This window comes from Olea europaea, chromosome 19, assembly GCF_002742605.1.
Source record: "Olea europaea var. sylvestris chromosome 19, O_europaea_v1, whole genome shotgun sequence".
In the NCBI taxonomy this organism is placed as follows: Eukaryota; Viridiplantae; Streptophyta; class Magnoliopsida; order Lamiales; family Oleaceae; genus Olea; species Olea europaea.
The window spans coordinates 9,771,820-9,789,641 of NC_036255.1; the positions used below are offsets into that span (position 1 = coordinate 9,771,820).

Sequence of the window (17,822 nt, forward strand, 5' to 3'; positions counted from 1 at the left end):
GTGGTAGAAAAAAAAAAAACACCGCAAAAAAAAAAAAAAAGGGGGGGGGGGGGGGGACACTCAAATCCTGTTCACTGAATTTTCTAGTATGGTCTGATTGAGATCCTTAATTTTTCGAATGTTTTCTGGAATATTAAGTTTATATTGTTACATTGTTATCATACTGTCTCATCTAAGAAACCAGTGGTATTTTGCAGGCTGTGACTGCTTCATTCTGTCTATGTGACCCTTAAGTAAATATAAACATAGAGTGAAACAAGGATTAATCGAAGTTGAAGAGAAGGAAAGAAAGAAGCGGCAAATTAGTTCAGCACAGGGACACAAATAGTAGGAAAAATGAAGACAACTGAATTTGTGAGATTAGAATCTTGGATTATGGCACATGTTATCTAACTTGAATTTACATTACAATGTAGAACATGAATCTTAATTTAGGCCAGTTAAAATTTTATTACTAATTTTGACCTTGGAAGGTGCAATAAAAATGTGCTTTTGAGCTTTATTTGATCGATTATCTTATTTTTGTATTGTTTCAATTTGGGTTGGGATACAACAGATTCAATACTGTCAAGTTAAATGTTTTGATTTAACTTCATTGAAAATGATTAAATGGCCATCGCCTTCTTCATTTTATCTTCTCATCGGCCATGCGCGATTCCTCGCTCTATTGCATTCCCCTTCTCCGTGTTACCTTTTTTGTATGACTCTGCTTCCTCTCTACTTTTATGCTCAAAGCAGCTCGAGAGTCTCTTGAGTCGTCGAGCAGCTGCTAGGGAGACTCTAACACCTACTTTTGTTGAGTTGTTCCTAATGCGCGAGAGGACATGTTGGGAAGGAAGACAGGCTGCAAGGTAGGAAGAAGGGAAGAGGGGGACATTATATATAAGGCGATGAGGTTCACGAATAGAGAAAGGGAGATTGTAAGCATTTGTTTTGAAAAACTCTAAGATCGTTTTTCGTAAATTGAGACATAATAGTCACAAATAAGTAATAAAAGTTTTCATTTTTGTTTCCTTTCCAAGAATGAGATCACATGGTATCAAGAAAATCAAAATCGGGTAATGAAGAGTATATTTTGTAGAGTGCTTTCTCCTTGATTCTTTAAGAGGTTGAATCGGTCAATCAAATATATTCTTTTAAACTTTTTAAGCCAATTGAGTAGTCTCGAAAGAATAATACAAACTCTGTAAACATTATCTTTTTGAACTTGAAAACAAGAGATCTAAAGTACAAATGTACACAGAAAGTGAGTGTGAGTGAATTGGGCAGTACTGTGTACACAGCACGGTGCACAGTATCGTTTACAGCCCCCTCACAGCTCGAGAGGCGCACGCGCAATAAAAAATTTGCGGAATCCCCACTTGTAAGGGGGTTGTAGCCTGAGCTGTACAGCTCGGGTTGTACAAACAGCAATTCTTGAGTGAATTTGTCACCCCGCCCCTCCCCTTGAGGAAGCGGACACCTAATCGAAATTTATGTAGCTCTCAACTCTTATTGTACCATAAATTATTAATATCATAGAACTTTTGTACTTTAATAAAATATTTAAAAAAATTGAATAAAAAAATATAATATTCAATCAACTCTTAATTACATTACCTATATTCATTCAATTCAAGTATCGAAATGTATAAGAGAACATGATTTATTTCAAAAGATATACGAATTGTATTGCTGACGTATGTTTCATATATTTGTATAAATTCGAGTATTTTTAAGTTTGTGTTAGTCGAGTTGTAATATCATTCAATTTCAAAATATCCCAGATTAAAAAAAAAAAATGGTCCTTAAAACAATTTCTCAATTATTGTTACCAAAAATGAATGATATTTCTTCCTAAGATTAACAAAAAATTACAATTTTAAGAGAGGGACGGACAGAGGCCACAATATTGGCATATCACAAACGTTAGCTGAAGTGAACAATCCCTTCCCATAATATGGCAGGGGCTCTGTCTCCAGCCACCACCACTCTCCGCCTCATCAAACCCTTCTCCGCCACCGCCCTTCGCCGTCTCTCTCTCTTTCACAAACCCAAAACCCCTCTCTCCATTTCCTTGCCACCATTCTCCTCCACCGCCGCTTCTGTGCCCCAGTCACGACGCGCATTCTGCTCTGTTATCTCCTCCGCTATCACTTCCGGAGAGGCAACCAAAACCGAGACCTTGGAGAAAAAAGTGGGCGAATTTCGGAAAAAAATTAAGATTGTGGATATTAAAGGAGGGCCTGACGAGGGGTTGAATTTATTGGGGGAGACTGTGGTGGTTAGGGGTTGGGTTAGAACACTTAGAGTTCAGAGAAGTGTTACTTTTATTGAGGTAACATTCTTTCTTATTGGTTTTAATTATCTGTTTGGAATGATAATTGGGTTGGTTTAGTATTTGGTTTTTTGAAGTTAACTTATCATGTATTTGGTTTAGATTTTGTTTTGTTGGTGAATGGAGTTTGTGATGAATAGGTCAACGATGGGTCGTGTCTTTCAAATATGCAATGTGTGATGAGTTCAGATGCCGAAGGTTATGATCAGGTAATACACATCTCCCTGAAATTTATTATTTTTGAGAGCTCGTCTCTGATGTACAATCGAAAATTTACATACTTCACAGCTCGAGTAAGAGTGATAATTAACAAGGACAATTGTTGAATTCAGCAAGTATTATCTAGCAAGAAATATGGCGCATACCTGAGGATGTTTGCTTGTTGATATCATAGGCACACCTACACTTGTACACAGTTTTGTGTTTGTGCACGTTTAGTGGTTGATAAAATAATAAGTGTTCTCCAATACTGTAATTTATCTACAAAATCTGTATAACTAGGTTTTGAGTTGGGGATATCAGTATATTAATTTAAGCAAAGGCTAAAAGGGTTTTCCCTCTTTTTTTTTTTTTTTTTTTTTTTTTTTTTTTAAAAGACAACAAGTTGATTAGCTGAATTGGTTTCCTTCCCCGCATTAAAAAGAAGAAGAAGAAGAAGAAGAAGAAGAAGAAGAAGAAGAAGAAGAAGAAGAAGAGCAAGTCTTTCATTGTATTCCATGCTAAGACCTGTGAGATTTAGTTATTCTGGAATTATTATGGTTTTGATGAGATTTAAGTGGGGATATCTTTTATTAATCTAAGCAAAGGCAATAAATATGTTTTTTAGTTGAAAAGATACAATTTTTTCAACAAGTTGATTACTGAACTGGTTTCCCCTCCCCCATTAAAGGAAAAAAAGAAGAGTGATTCTTTCATTATATTCAGTATTGCTTGGGGCCCATGCTAAGACCTGTGAGATTTAGTTATTTTGTAGATATTACGTTTTGATGAGATTTTGAGTTCATGAACAAGAAGGCAGCATTTGGATGTTATTCTGGTAGTATATTGATTTAAATGATCCTGCAGGATCCATGTTTCTAATTCTTGACTGCAGATACTAGAATTTTCTGATTGTTATGTGTCCAATTCTATTTTTTGGTTAAGTTGGTAGACATTTGCATAGATTTTACAGAGGCATTAACAGTTAATATACTTTTATGTTAGCTTCTTCGTCATCGTCGTATTCTCACTTTCCCATTGCAGATAATGTCAATCTATTTGTAGGTGGAGAGTGGCTTGATTTCAACGGGTGCATCAGCATGGATGCAAGGTACTGTCGTAAGCAGTCCAGGATCAAAGCAAAAAATAGAATTGAAAGTTGAAAAACTTATAACGGTAAATAACTTCTCTCTATTGTTTAACTTTGATTGAATTTTGATCTTGGCGGGCAGAGTGTAACGCCCCAAAATCTATTTCAATTTTTTTTAAAAATAAAATAAAATAGACTTGAAGTATTACCAAAAATCCTCTTTTCCTAATTTAAGCAAAATCTACTTTTATTCAAAATTTGAAATTTGTTCAATAAGTTGATAATTATAAACCAACAATTTAAGCGAAAAGTTTTCACATCAAATAAAATATTAAAGTACTATGATTTCAAATCACCAATTTGAATTTAACATAAAATATCAAATGTCTAAACACGATAAAAACTATTAAATACTGTGCACAAAATTTAATATAAAGATGTTATTCAACAAGATAAAGGAAATTTGTAAATTTTCATCTTTAGAAATTTTACTTGATGACCCTATAAGCATCACTTGGTTAATCTGCCACACGTCCACACAATGTTCTAATCTAAAAAGTTACTATAAGAATGAGTATTTTAAAAAACACTTAGTAATAAATACGTGCATATTTTTATTAACATGATATAAATATAAAATGACATGACATGCTGACATTTTTTAGATTTAGAGCAAACTGGGCGCGACATCTAATAGCTCAAAGAATTTCATAAGAATTCTTATATCCTGTAAGATTTACATATTTGACTAAACGGTCCATTCCATAGAATTTTAACATATTCGGCCTAACGGTCCATTTCATAGGATTTAACATAGAAATCGATCTGAAGGCTTTAGAGTATTTTATGTCAAAGTCTATAAAAATATCAAGAAAACAAGAATTTACCACTTGTATAAAGTATTCTTACTTCAATGATACCAAAATAAAATCTGAAAATACGGCTTGTAGAATAGTAAAATAAATTATTTCTAATAGATTGTATGTGTGTAAATTTAAAGGGAGTGAACTTGTTTTTTATTTCTGGAAAATACATTCTAATTAGATCACCTACATATATATAATTTGGCACACCTCACATAACCTCAAGTCACCAAAACGCCATATCAATTTTAACCTTTGAATTCCAAATGCATTTGAGGAAATTAGAAAACTTATGAGATTAATTAAATTAATTGATATCAATTTAATGGACTATTTACGTTTAAGATATTAAATTATAATATTCTTTTCCATTACTGATGTAACTTAAACAAATTGAATTGGAAATGAAAGTTTTGATTTATTATTTTATTATTATTTATATTTTATTTATTAAGAAAATATAAAATCTAGAATACTTTCTTTCTATTAAAATATCTAATGTATAACTAGTCTAAAAATATTTATTATTGAACCCAAAATATGCTATTTAACACGAGCTACAAAATGAGTATAATATCAATATGTTTTTATTAACTTCTAAAATACTTAAATATTCGATCCAAATAACTTATGATAAATTTTTAAAAGTATACGTAAGCAAATAAAGCATTTATGCAAATAAGTGGGTCGAGTTTATCATTTCAACTTTTGAACTTTAGTGTGACGACAAGGTTAGACATGGACCTTTCATTTGCCAGATGACCATTATTAAATTTAGCCCATATGAAATTATAATTAAAATTCCGGGTGTTACAAATAGTTTCTTTTCAATTATGAATATTATTGGTAATATTAGTATTGTTTCTTTTTGGTTTTAAGCATTATATGGAGTATCAGACATGGCATATAATTCTGCTGAAGATCTCAAAGTTGTCCGTAGATGTGCCATAGAAAGCAATGTAAGATAATTTAATTTTGTGATAATAGGAGTAGCAGGTGCTATTTGTAATGTCCCTGTTCCCATAAAGAGTTTCGTCATACACTTGCACTTGTATTATGGAAAAATAGTGGTGGACATCACAGAATTCTGGCTGGTTATGCTCATATTGGGGAAAGACATAACAAGAATTCAATTGAGATACAAGGCACTCCTCTCTGTTTTCTATGGAGTGTAGTCTATACTTTTGGGGACCCGTAAGAAATGTCTTTAGGGCTATGGGACATTGCTATCCTCTGGTTGGTAGATGATGGAAAATGCACGAGGACATGTAGCAGCTCTAACAAACACTAAACCCATGTGACTTTTGGCTTTCCACAATATTCTGCTGTTTGATCCCACTTGATAGTGATGAAGGCTTCTGACATTCTATACAATTGCTTGTCGTACCGAGTATTTCATTGAGATTTATGGAGCCTCGTTAGGATATGCATAATCACCATGAACTCAGGAAAACTGTCCGAGAGAGTTCTGTTACATGTGAGGGGCTTTTGCTATGATTGATGATAAGCCATTAACTATAGGCAGTTTCTATTGTTGCATAACATTTATTTTCTACAGCTTTGGAGTAATCCTCTTTGTTGGTTGGAAATTAAGGAGTTATTTAGAAAATATTGTGCTTCTGTAGTAGAAACTTGTCCATGTTGATCCAGAAATAAAATGGGTGAGCTAGTCACAATTGGCTTAATCAATGTATGTTTGGCCTCACGTGTTTAAGGATGTGATATTATGGCTAGAGTTCAATGGAACTTTAGGTAGATCTAAGATTTATATTTTTGCTACAAAACAATGATGTGGAATTACTCAAAAATTGATTTTTACAGATGTGTCTTGTCACTCTCATACATATTCTCTGAGATGAAGGAAAAAGTTGGATGGAGGCTTATTCTTGCATATTGTGTAACAACCTAGAACATACCCTTTGAATCGTTAAATACGTATCGTAAAAATTGATTTTTCATAAAAGATAATTATCCCGAAGTTATAATAATTAAAAATAAACACTTTTTTAATCATAAAATTTATTGTTAAAAAAATCCTAAATTATCTTCTCTTTATTTTACCAGCAGTGGCCAGTTCCAAACTCTAATTCCTCGAATCTCAATTACCTCAATTACCTGAAAAGGGGGAAATTATAAATAATGAGATAAAATCCCATTAAGTAAGCCAAATAAATTGTAATTTATATTTAAAATTTAGGAATCCTTAATCTACATAAAAAAACATGGGGATTAGAAATCGAACTTAGGTGGCCATAATCGTTGTACATAATCATAACGTACATAGAGAGACACAAGCATTAAGAGCCGTACTTCGTTGCTATAATTCCCATGCGTAGCGCTACTAAACTCCAGTACATTGAACTTAAACATATAAAACCCATATCATATTCATAAATTGAAATCCGTATTTTAAAGTATGAAAGTGATTTAACATACAACACATGACAGCAATTACATTGATATTTTAAAGAAAATCATAGTAAGTACGTAGAGAGAAATTTAGAGGGTGTTTGAGTTCCATTTTTATGAAAAATGTATTTTAGAATAGTGATTGATGGGATATATGTGATTGAAAAATAAGGAAATTTTTTTAAAATATAAGAAATTTTTTTTTATTTACATATAATATTATTTTAATAAAGAATGAGGGTCTGAAAAGAAGAGAGAAAAATGTATTTTTGAGAAAATAGGAATCAAACAAAGCTTTAACTTCTTCAACAAAGTGATAATTTGTGTGTTTGTTGGTGTGATTTAGCTGTGGTATTTATTGGTGCATTTAGAGTAACAATAAGAATGTGTCATAATTATGTCCCTATAAATGTGCACTAAACAAGGTAATGATTATACAAATTATATAATTTAAATCAATCGATCGTAATTAGACATATATAGACACGTAATTATATCGATCGTATAATTTATAATCAATAAATTATAGTTATATATATTATACATAAAGACGTACGTAGTTATGGTAATATTATATTTGAAATCAACAATGTTATCAAAATCGGCCTTGCCCGGTCGGTTCAATAGGTAAAATCAGGAACTGGGCCCAAAATCGGGTCAATCATGCCCGGTTAACCGTTTATGACTAAACCGTTTAAAAATCCACTGAACTGGCTGGTTTAACCGTAAACCGGTGAACCTATCACGATTTTGTGGTTTTACCAAATTTATTTTATTTTTTAGTGTAAAAAATTTCAACTTCATAAATGGGCCTCATAAACAACAATTCAAATGCTCATAAAGGAATATTGGATAATATCCTCCTTTTTATAGATGTACTTCGCCCAAATGGTTTTATAAACTTCCAACGTGAGATAGTGCATTTTATAGAAGCACTTCTCTCCAATGGTTTTATAAACTTTCAATGTTGGATGCGGTATAACAAAAATGTTAACAAATTATAGAATAATGAATCTAATTAACAAATTATTAATATGAAAATTAAAAAAAAATTGTTTTCATAGTATTTTATTATTTTTGTATGTATTTATTGCATTCGGTTCGACCTCGGTTGAACTTTTGACCCTTGACCTTTTCTGGGTCGATTTTCAAAACATTGGAAATCAATCAACCATAAATATACACAATTATGCATGCATAAGCATACATAATTGTAGTAATATTATATTGGAAACCAATCAACCATAATTATATATAATTATACATATATGAACGTACATAATGTAGTAATACTATAATTTAAGTCAGTCAATCATAATCATATATAATGATAAATAAATAGACGCACTTAATTATGGTAATCAAATAATTAACTCAATATATATATATATATATATACTGGGAAAAAGATAAAATCCTATGTGAATTAAAAATTAAGAATCCAGAATACATAATTAAAACTAAGAATATAGAAGCAACAAATTTAGACTTAGAAGACTTTAAAATACATATAAAAGAACTCTTAGAATTAGGAGTAATTAGAAAATCAGATAGTCCTCATAGATCAGCAGCCTTTATAGTTAGAAAACACTCAGAAATTGTTAGAGGAAAAAGTAGAATGGTTATTAATTATAAAAGACTTAATGATAATACTATAGATGATGCTTATAACATACCAGATAAGACAGTTTTAATAAATAAAATACAAGACTGCAAAATTTTTAGTAAATTTGATTTAAAGTCAGAATTTTGGCAAGTAAAAATACATCCAGAAAGTATTAAGTGGACAGCCTTTACCTGCCCAGAAGGACACTTTGAATGGCTTGTAATGCCATTTGGAATTAAGAATGCACCAAGTATTTTCCAAAGAAAAATGGAAAGTATTTTTAATAGACATAGTAAGTTTGTAATAGTATATATAGATGATATTCTAGTATTCAGTAAAAATAAACAAGAACATAGAGGACATTTACAAATAGTATTTTCAGAATTTATAAAACATGCTTTAATAATTAGTAAAAAGAAAATGATTTTATTTAAAGAATTTATAGATTTTCTAGGAGTTAATATAGGAGAAGGTAAAATTAAGTCACAACCCCATATTGCTAAAAAAGCTTTAGAATTTTCAGATAAACTAGAAGACTTGAAACAAATTCAAAAATTTTTAGCATTAGTAAACTATGCTAGACCATTTATAAAAGATCTACGAAAAATAGCAGGACTTTTATATGCAAAGACATCTCCTAGAGTACAAAGATTTTTTAATCAAGAAGACATAAAATTAGTCCAACAAATAAAAGAAAAAATAAAAACTTTACCAGAATTAGCTATGTCTTTAGATTCAGAATATTTAATCATAGAAACAGATGGAAGCATGACAGGATGGGGAGCTATATTAATATGCAAACTCAATAAATATACTGATAAAAGTACAGAAAGAATTTGTAGGTATAATAGTGAAAATTATAAAGAAAAAGGAAACTTAAGTAGTATAGATGCAGAATTATTAGCCATAAATTATGCAATAGATAGTTTTGAACTATTTATTATATCCAAGAAAGAAATAACAATAAGAACAGATTGTGTAGCCATAGTCTCTTTTGTTAATAAAATGAAAATAGATTCAAAAAGAAGTAGTAGAAGATGATGGTTAAATTTCATAGATAGAATTACAAATACAGGAATTAATATAGAATTTGAACACATTAAAGGTAGTGATAATAAAGTTGCAGATATATTAAGTAGAATAATAATAGATAGAAATTATTAAACTTGTTTAACACAATTTCTTTATACAGATGACAAGGCCAAGGCCTATAAGACTAGGAATTCCACCTGGGAATTCATTTGCATCAAGACTTTTACCACAGACTCCATTTAATCAGAACAGACTAATGTTACAAGACAGACTAAGGTTCGGAAACCAAGAACTTATAGTTTTTCCCAATAGTAATATTTCTTTATCTAAATAAGAGAAATGTATTTTAGACAATTTATGGATTTCTTATAATAAGAATCCAAAAGACCAAAAATACTTTCTTGCATGCATGAATGCATTGTCAGAACATTTTAGTCAGAACAAACAAAGATTTAAATTCTATGTTGTTATTAAAAGAAGAACTCCAAGAATTTTTCATTCTTGGTTAGAAATTTTAGATTGTATAAAAAATTTTCCAAATCCTCTTTACAAAGGTTTTACAAATTTTCAAGAAACACTAGATGTAGCAAGACAACAGATAGGAATAAATTTTTATTTATCTCCTTCTTTAAAGAATTACTCAAACCCTCCATTAGATTTCTTTCCAAGCAAAGACCAGAATATTTTCTGCCAACACTGTGAGTGCATGCAGAGAAATTACAAAATTATTAATGAAGCCAATCAGAACTTTTCACTAGAAAGAGCCCAACTTCAAAAGAAAGTGGCCCAACTAGAAAAAGAGATTTTGGATTTAAAAGTCCATTATCCAACAAGTACTATGGAACCCAAGAAGTCCATAGCTAGTCCAGCCCTAACAATAGCTGGTAAAGACTTATCAAATCCGTTGAAGGTTGTGGACTTACTAAAAGCCCAACAGATTTAAGGGACTGTTGATTCCTCTACTAAATTAGACGATCAGACTCAGTAGACTCAGCAGACTGATAAATCTGCTACAGAAAAGGGTAAAGAAATTTGGGATTTTCTTGGACAGCCCAATGAAAAATTTGATTATCTAGTCAAATACAGTCCACCAGACCATTTCTCTTCAGAACATTTTTCAAATAATCCAGAACTTTCACAAACCCAAGAATTTCAGTCTAGTAAGGAAAAAGAAAAAATGGTAGCCCAAGATAGCCAAAAATGTCTATTTTTTCAAGAATCACAAGACCCTAATTCAGATACTGTCTCCTTAGAAAAGATTTTTGAAAAAATTGAAAAATTTCAGAAGCAATCTAAAAAAGACGAAGGAACTTCTTCTAGAAAAAAGAAAAAGATTAAGAAGAAGAAAAATGATGAAGGATTGAGAGAACAAATCAGAGAAGCAGTTAATCAAGCATTTGAGACAATCTTAAAAAAGAATCATGGAGAAGAGAGAAATTTCAGAATGCCCAGATCAAAAAGAAAAAGATGAAGCCTGTAATTTCAGACTTTCAGATGAAGAAGAAGATTCACAGGATAAAGGATACAATAATTCAGACAGTGGAATGTCATTTTCATCAGTGGCACGCCACAATCTTGATACAAGATAAAGATTCTCAATAATGCAGAACAAGACAATTTTGACAGAAGAAAGGAAGAAAAAGTAGAAAACTTTTTATCATTATACTGTAGATTTTTAGACTAAAGTTTTCATTATTAGAAAAGGTGTCGGGATTTTTTAAAAAAGAAAAGATTCCCATTTGAATTTTTAGACATTTGATAGACTTTTTTGTAAAGTTGGTGGAAATCTTGCAAAAGAAAGATTCCCAACTGTAGATTTTTAGAATTTTGAGCAAAAAGACAGAGAAATTTTAGACACTTGTTAGACTTTGAAATGGCCAGAAGTTTCTCAATAAAACGAGTGCCTTTCTCAGGGATATTTTAGACTTTTTGCTCCCAAGAATTTTTCTATTTAAGGAATGAGTTTCATTTGGTTTAGGCAGAAGTTTACAACCTGTGTACTCTCTGCTATCTAAAAACCCTTGAAACCTTCCCTCCAGAAAAATTCTCAATCCAAAAAAAAAAAAAAAAAAAAAAAAAAAAAATATTATAGACAAAACAATTNNAAAATAAAAAAAAAAAAAAAAAAAACATTGCATAGCCGAAACAATCTTGTGAATATTTAAGGTATTCTTACTCTTTTAAAGTTTATTTTAGAATTTTAGGGACTTCCCGAATGGGAAATTCTTAGTTGTAAATCTTTTAAAGATGAATTTATAAATCCCTGATTTATGTTTTAAATTTTTATCATGTTTTATTTATGTTTATATTAAGTAAATATTTGTTATATTTCTCATTTCATCCTATGCATATAATAAAAACATAATTTGATTTCTAGAAGCCATACTATTTTTAGGTTAATCCTGAGTGACCCAGATGAATGAAAACTTTTGGCCGGAGTGAGCCTTTTTGATGTTTTCTATAGATGTTGGGGAAAGGGAAAAAATTAATCTAAGAATTTTATAAGGGAGTGGCACGGGTAACCTTATAAAAAGGAATCAGGTTCAAGTTTATATGTCATAGGTGGTGAAAAAAAAAAAAAGGGGGATTTATATATGATTCTTAAGAAAAATTTATAGAAAACTAAGGAAAGTACTGAATAGGATTAAAGTTATTAAAAGTTAAAAGTTCACACAAAACAGCCTATTAAAACAGCCTACCCCCCTTGGTATCAGAGCAAAAAAGGAAGTAGTGATTGGGATACATAAAAAAAAAAAAGAATAATAATAATAATAGTTTATGATATTAGAACTTACAGGTATAAGAGATAATAAATTAACTTACCAAGTAAAGTATAGTATAGATATTTGTGGTTACTTTGAAGAAGATAATATTGTAGGAACATATTACAAAGAGTTAACTGAAATTTTAGAAATCTTAAGAATTATTAAAGATTTACCTGTTGACATAAGAGAAAATATTATAAAAAGAATTCTAGTTGAAGAATACAGACATTTTTATAATAGGAAGAATCTCTTACGATTTAGAACTCTGGATATAAATAGAAAGCTTGAATATTTAGACTTAGATTTAAGAAATACTAGTAAAAAAGTACAAACAGTTGATAATAATATAATTAAGTGTAATTTAGACAATAAGCATAAATTACATAGTTTATTTTCAGAAGATCCAAGTCAGAATTGTATACTAGATCTAATCATAAATTTATCAAAAAATTTAGAATTAGAAAATAAAAAGCAAAATAGTTATTTAGAAATTATAAAAGAAAACATTATATCTAGAGATCAAGAGATTAAAAATATAAAAGAATCTTTAGATTATATTAAAAATCAAAATTCAAGTATTCTAGAAAAACTTGTTAAATTAGAAAAAATACCATCTAAGTTAGATTTAACAGAAATAAAAAGAATTTTAGATTCTAATAAAACTAAAGAGATAGAAATAGGAACTACATCAAGTGTAGAAAAAGACTTAAAATCACTAACAAATACTTTAGAAAAACTAAGTTTTAAAGAAATAGGAAAAGAAAAGGTAACTAGGAAATTACCTAAAGAATACAAATTTCCAAGATGAATACAAATCCATTTCTAGGAAGCTCTAGAACAATAAATGAAGAAGCATCTACATCTAGACATAGTACTTCAGGCATAAGCAGGAATATAATAGAAAGAGTTTTAAATAGACCAGTACAATATAATCAAAATATAGAAGAAATCATAGATCCTCAACAAGATTATCTAAGATTTCAAACTAATGGATTAAGAATTCTTAACCCAGAAATATTATATAATAGAGGAATTTTTGAAACAAAAACACAATTTTTTAGACATAGTAGAGAAGTATCTGTTCAATGTATAGGAAATCAGGTAAGAAAATTGAATTTAATATCAGAAGACTCTAAGAGAGAATTAAAAAAGAAATTTTAGATTTATGCATTTAGGATTAATAGTAATAGGAATAAAAGGACTAATGAGAAAAAATTTAGGATGTAAGGTTTTAGTTACTATATATGATGAAAGAATTAATAATATAGATAAAAGTATGATTGCTAGTACAGAAGTTGATATGAATAATAATAATGGAATAATTTATTGTAATTCAGATTTTTTATTAACCATTAAAGATTTTTCAGATAAAATTAAAATAGGAATTCAAACAAAAGGATATGAAGAGGTTGAAAGTGGAGATAATTTATTAATAAGTATAGGATTTTTAGGAAGATGTTCAAATAATTCTCAGACAAAATATGAAATTTATATAGATAAAGTAGTGAATCTAATGAGTAGCAAAGGAATTAACATGGTTAAACCTAAAGAATATTCATCAGAACAATTGGCAGGACTAGAATGGGATATGGATAAGTTTTTAGAAAACCAAGAAATAATCATAGCACCACAGGAAGCACTAACTTATAAAAATATCCATGGAAGAACTAGTTTAAGATTTTTAGACTATAATCAGGTACAAAGACAGAATGATTTTGAAGAGGAAACTAATTCTGAAGAAGAACAAAATGAACCATTTCAAAATCAAGTCCATCTAGAATTAATAGATGAAGAATTTGATAGAATAATTTATCCAAAAGAATTAGGAATGAATTTAGATAATAAAGAATTACTAGAATTAGAAGATCAAATGTATCTTAATAAGACAATTACAGAATCTGAATATTTATATTATGATCAAGAACAAAATATAAGAATAGGAATTATTAAAGAAGATAATAATTCAGATAATTCTGATCTTAGTTATATAAAAGAACTTATGGAAGACTCCAATACATATAGAACCTTTAGTGACACTCCTTTTGATAGAACAATTAAACACGAAGCAATGATTTATGGTGGAGGATTTCCCCCAAGAGGAGCTTATCTTTTATATAATAATACAGAAGGAAAATATATAGCAAGAGAAAGTGAAAGACCCTTAGAAAAAAATAGAATTCCAATCAGACCATAAAGCACAAATTTTAAATATTACAGCACATGATCCACAAACATGGAATAATGTAATAGATGTATGGAAGAATACTATAATAGGACATTATATTAGAAATTTTCAAGAAATGGAAGCTTTAGATATGTATAGATATTTAGAAACATTTTTAGGAGAAAGTGTAAAAGCTATGTGGGAAGCATTTAAACTAGAAAAAAAAGAAGAATTTGAACAATTAATTAACATGGGTAGTAATCCATATAATTTTGTTAATAAAATACAGATATTAATAATAGGAGCAGACCCAAATTCAGGACATATGAGTATACAAAGAAAAAGCTATGAGAGACTTAGAACAATTTAGCGTTTATAAATGGACTAAAGGAAGATATGTTAAGAACTTTTTAAATGAATATCATTATTTAACTTCAATATCAGGAAATACATTTAATCAAGAAATTGGTAAAAAATTATTTCATAAATTATCAGGACCATTAGGATTAGAAATCACAGAAAAATGGAATAACTTACCAGCAGTAAAAGAAGAACCAGAAAAACAATGGAGTATAGGACAAAGAATACAACATGTAATAAGATGTTTAGAAGATAAATGCGTAGAGTTACAAAATCAAAAACAACTTAAAAAGACAGACTATAAATTTTGTAAAGATATTTTTACTCCACAAACATATGGAGCTTCTAGTTCAAGAAAAAATAAATACAGTAAAGAAATAAAGAATAAAAGACCTTTTAAGAAAAGGTACTTTCTTAAAAAATCTAATAAAAGAAAACCATATTTAGATAAAAAAGACATGTTAGGAAATTTAAATCAGAAAGAACTTATAAAAATAGACTTAGTTGTTATGTTTGTAATAGTAATGAACATTTATCTAAAACTTGTCCAAAAAGAATAAATAATTATGATAAGAAGAGTACATTAATAGAATGTACTAATGAAGACTTAATACAATTAGATGAATATATCTTAGATAAAGAATCTATTTATAGTATTATATCAATAGAAGACAAAAATTTAGAAAAAAAATAAAGAATCTGATTATGAGATAATAGATGAATTCTCTAATATAAGATTACAAGAAGAATCAAAAGAAGAACTAAATTTAATGAATAATGTAATTATGGAATGTATACATAATTAGCAAAAATACAAAGGAGCAGATAATATAGTTTGTTATTTATGTAATTGGTATCCAGTAAGAAAACTTAGAGCTAAATGTTTAGAATGTTATAAAGAAGCTTGTATAAAATGCTTAGAAGAAAAGAATCTTATTGAAAAAGAAGAAGTCAATTTAGAAATTTTAAAAGAAAAAATTGAAATATCAGAAATAAAAATTCTCAGAAAAAGAATAGAAAGTTTAGAAGAAATGCAGAAATTCATAATAAATAAAATAGAAATGTTAGAATATAATAATAAAGGAAAAACAATAGAAATAGAAGAACAAAGTCAAAGTACAGAATATAAAGAGAAAGAATATATTCAAGTAATATGTAACCCAGAAAAACTTAAAAGTATTAAGGTAAAATGTTACATAAGAATAGGACAATATGAAATAAAATGCTTAGGTTTAATAAACTCAGGATGTAGTAATTGTATAATTAATAAGAAATTAATCCCAAAACAATATATAACACACTCAGATAAACCAATAGAAGCACAACAAATGGATGGAGAACTTTATACTTATACAGAATTATTACAATCAAATAGTAAGATTAGTTTTGAGACAAACTGTGGTAGAAGTATAGAATATACTTTACCAAAAGAATCAGTTTGGGTTAGACCTTTAAATATCAAAGATACAGATTTTATTATAGGATTAAGTTTTTTATTAAAAGACAATGGAAGTGTTACAATTACTAAAGATTTTTTACATTTACAAAAACATACATTATTTACATCAACACAGATTACCTATTTTCCATCAGAGTGCATAGAGAAGCGTGGTGGAATTAGTAGCAACACTTGTAAGTGTGAAAAAGAAAGAGAATGTCAATTGATAGAAGAAGATAACTTAGAAGAAATAAATTCTGAAACTTCAGAAGAAGATAATTTAGATTTTGAAACTATAAAGTTAATTGATAATGAAAAAATTTATGATATGTTAATAACAGAACAAGAAATAGAAAACTTAATTTCTAGATTAGAAAAGATGGAAATAATAGGAGAAAATGTTTTAAAATACTGGGAAAAAGATAAAATCTTATATGAATTAAAAATTAAGAATCCAGAATACATAATTAAAACTAAGAATATAGAAGCAACAAATTTAGACTTAGAAGACTTTAAAATACATATAAAAGAACTCTTAGAATTAGGAGTAATTAGAAAATCAGATAGTTCTCATAGATCAGCAGCCTTTATAGTTAGAAAACATTCAGAAATGTTAGAGGAAAAAGCAGAATGGTTATTAATTATAAAAGACTTAATGATAATACTATAGTGATGTAGAATAATCAAGTAAACATAATAAGAAGAGAAGAGAGAAGAGAGGGGAAGAAGAAGGCAGAGGCGGGGAGAGAGGAGAAACGGCTGAAGCCAACTCTTTTATTTCATCAAATTCATTAACTCAAATAACAATGTAAGATAGGTTTAAATACTGGAAAAATAATGCAAACCTAGGGCCAAGCCCAATACAAAAGTCCATAAAATTAAAATAACCTAAGTTCCAACTAAAATAATTAAAATTGCTAAAATTAATTAAAATTGGATGTCCTCATCAATTCTCCCGGGGTGGGAGAGAAAACTCGACCCTGTCGAGTGGCTATATCACCATGGCATCTGTCAATCTCCCAACCATAAGCTGAGTGGCTGGGCAAGCTTCTTCCTGCGTCTGTAGAAATGCGTCAGTGGCGGTCTGAACCTGGTGTCCTCACCAACTCCCCTCGGGTGAACGGGAGGCGATCTAGGCCAAGGAAGATCCTGCTGACTCCGATAAAGCTCTAGCAAATCTGGATCCAAATGCTGTAGTGTCTCCCTGGAGATCCATGCACAATCAGAATCTGGTCGACCAACCCAACGAACAAGGAAGCGCTGAACCTCTCCATCATTAGTGAACACAGTTTCTTCATCTAAAATAGCATCAATTTTATCTGTGTGTGCTGTGAGAGGTGGTAGTGGGTTAGTGGGGGCCAAAGAATTAGGATCAAGGTCCACAAAAGGAGGTAACAGGGGATCATCTGAGGGAATGAAATGGCCTTTATAAGCTACAAGGTCTTCAACATTGAAAGTATGATGGTAACCAATGTGGGATGGAATGTCGACAATATATGCATTTGGACCAATTTGCTTTAAAATTTTAAAAGGACCGGCACTACGAGCTTGCAATTTGGAGGCGGGTCCATGTAGACGCC

The 17,822-nt window shown here is 29.7% G+C and overlaps 2 protein-coding genes across 2 annotated transcripts in view; both read left to right on the forward strand.

Moving 5' to 3' along the window:
* The window catches only part of LOC111368759 (DEAD-box ATP-dependent RNA helicase 27-like), a 4,266-nt gene extending 3,764 nt beyond the window's left edge, over nucleotides 1-502 (forward strand). The window contains exon 8 of the mRNA XM_022990186.1: nucleotides 198-502. Coding sequence (XP_022845954.1) covers nucleotides 198-233 — 36 coding nt within the window. The 3' untranslated portion in view covers nucleotides 234-502. The remainder of the gene's footprint in view (nucleotides 1-197) is intronic.
* A 1,386-nt stretch (nucleotides 503-1,888) lies between these two features.
* LOC111368760 (asparagine--tRNA ligase, chloroplastic/mitochondrial-like) overlaps nucleotides 1,889-17,822 on the forward strand; it is a 33,991-nt gene continuing 18,057 nt past the window's right edge. The window contains exons 1-3 of the mRNA XM_022990188.1: nucleotides 1,889-2,317; nucleotides 2,458-2,526; nucleotides 3,581-3,691. Coding sequence (XP_022845956.1) covers nucleotides 1,940-2,317; nucleotides 2,458-2,526; nucleotides 3,581-3,691 — 558 coding nt within the window. The 5' untranslated portion in view covers nucleotides 1,889-1,939. The remainder of the gene's footprint in view (nucleotides 2,318-2,457; nucleotides 2,527-3,580; nucleotides 3,692-17,822) is intronic.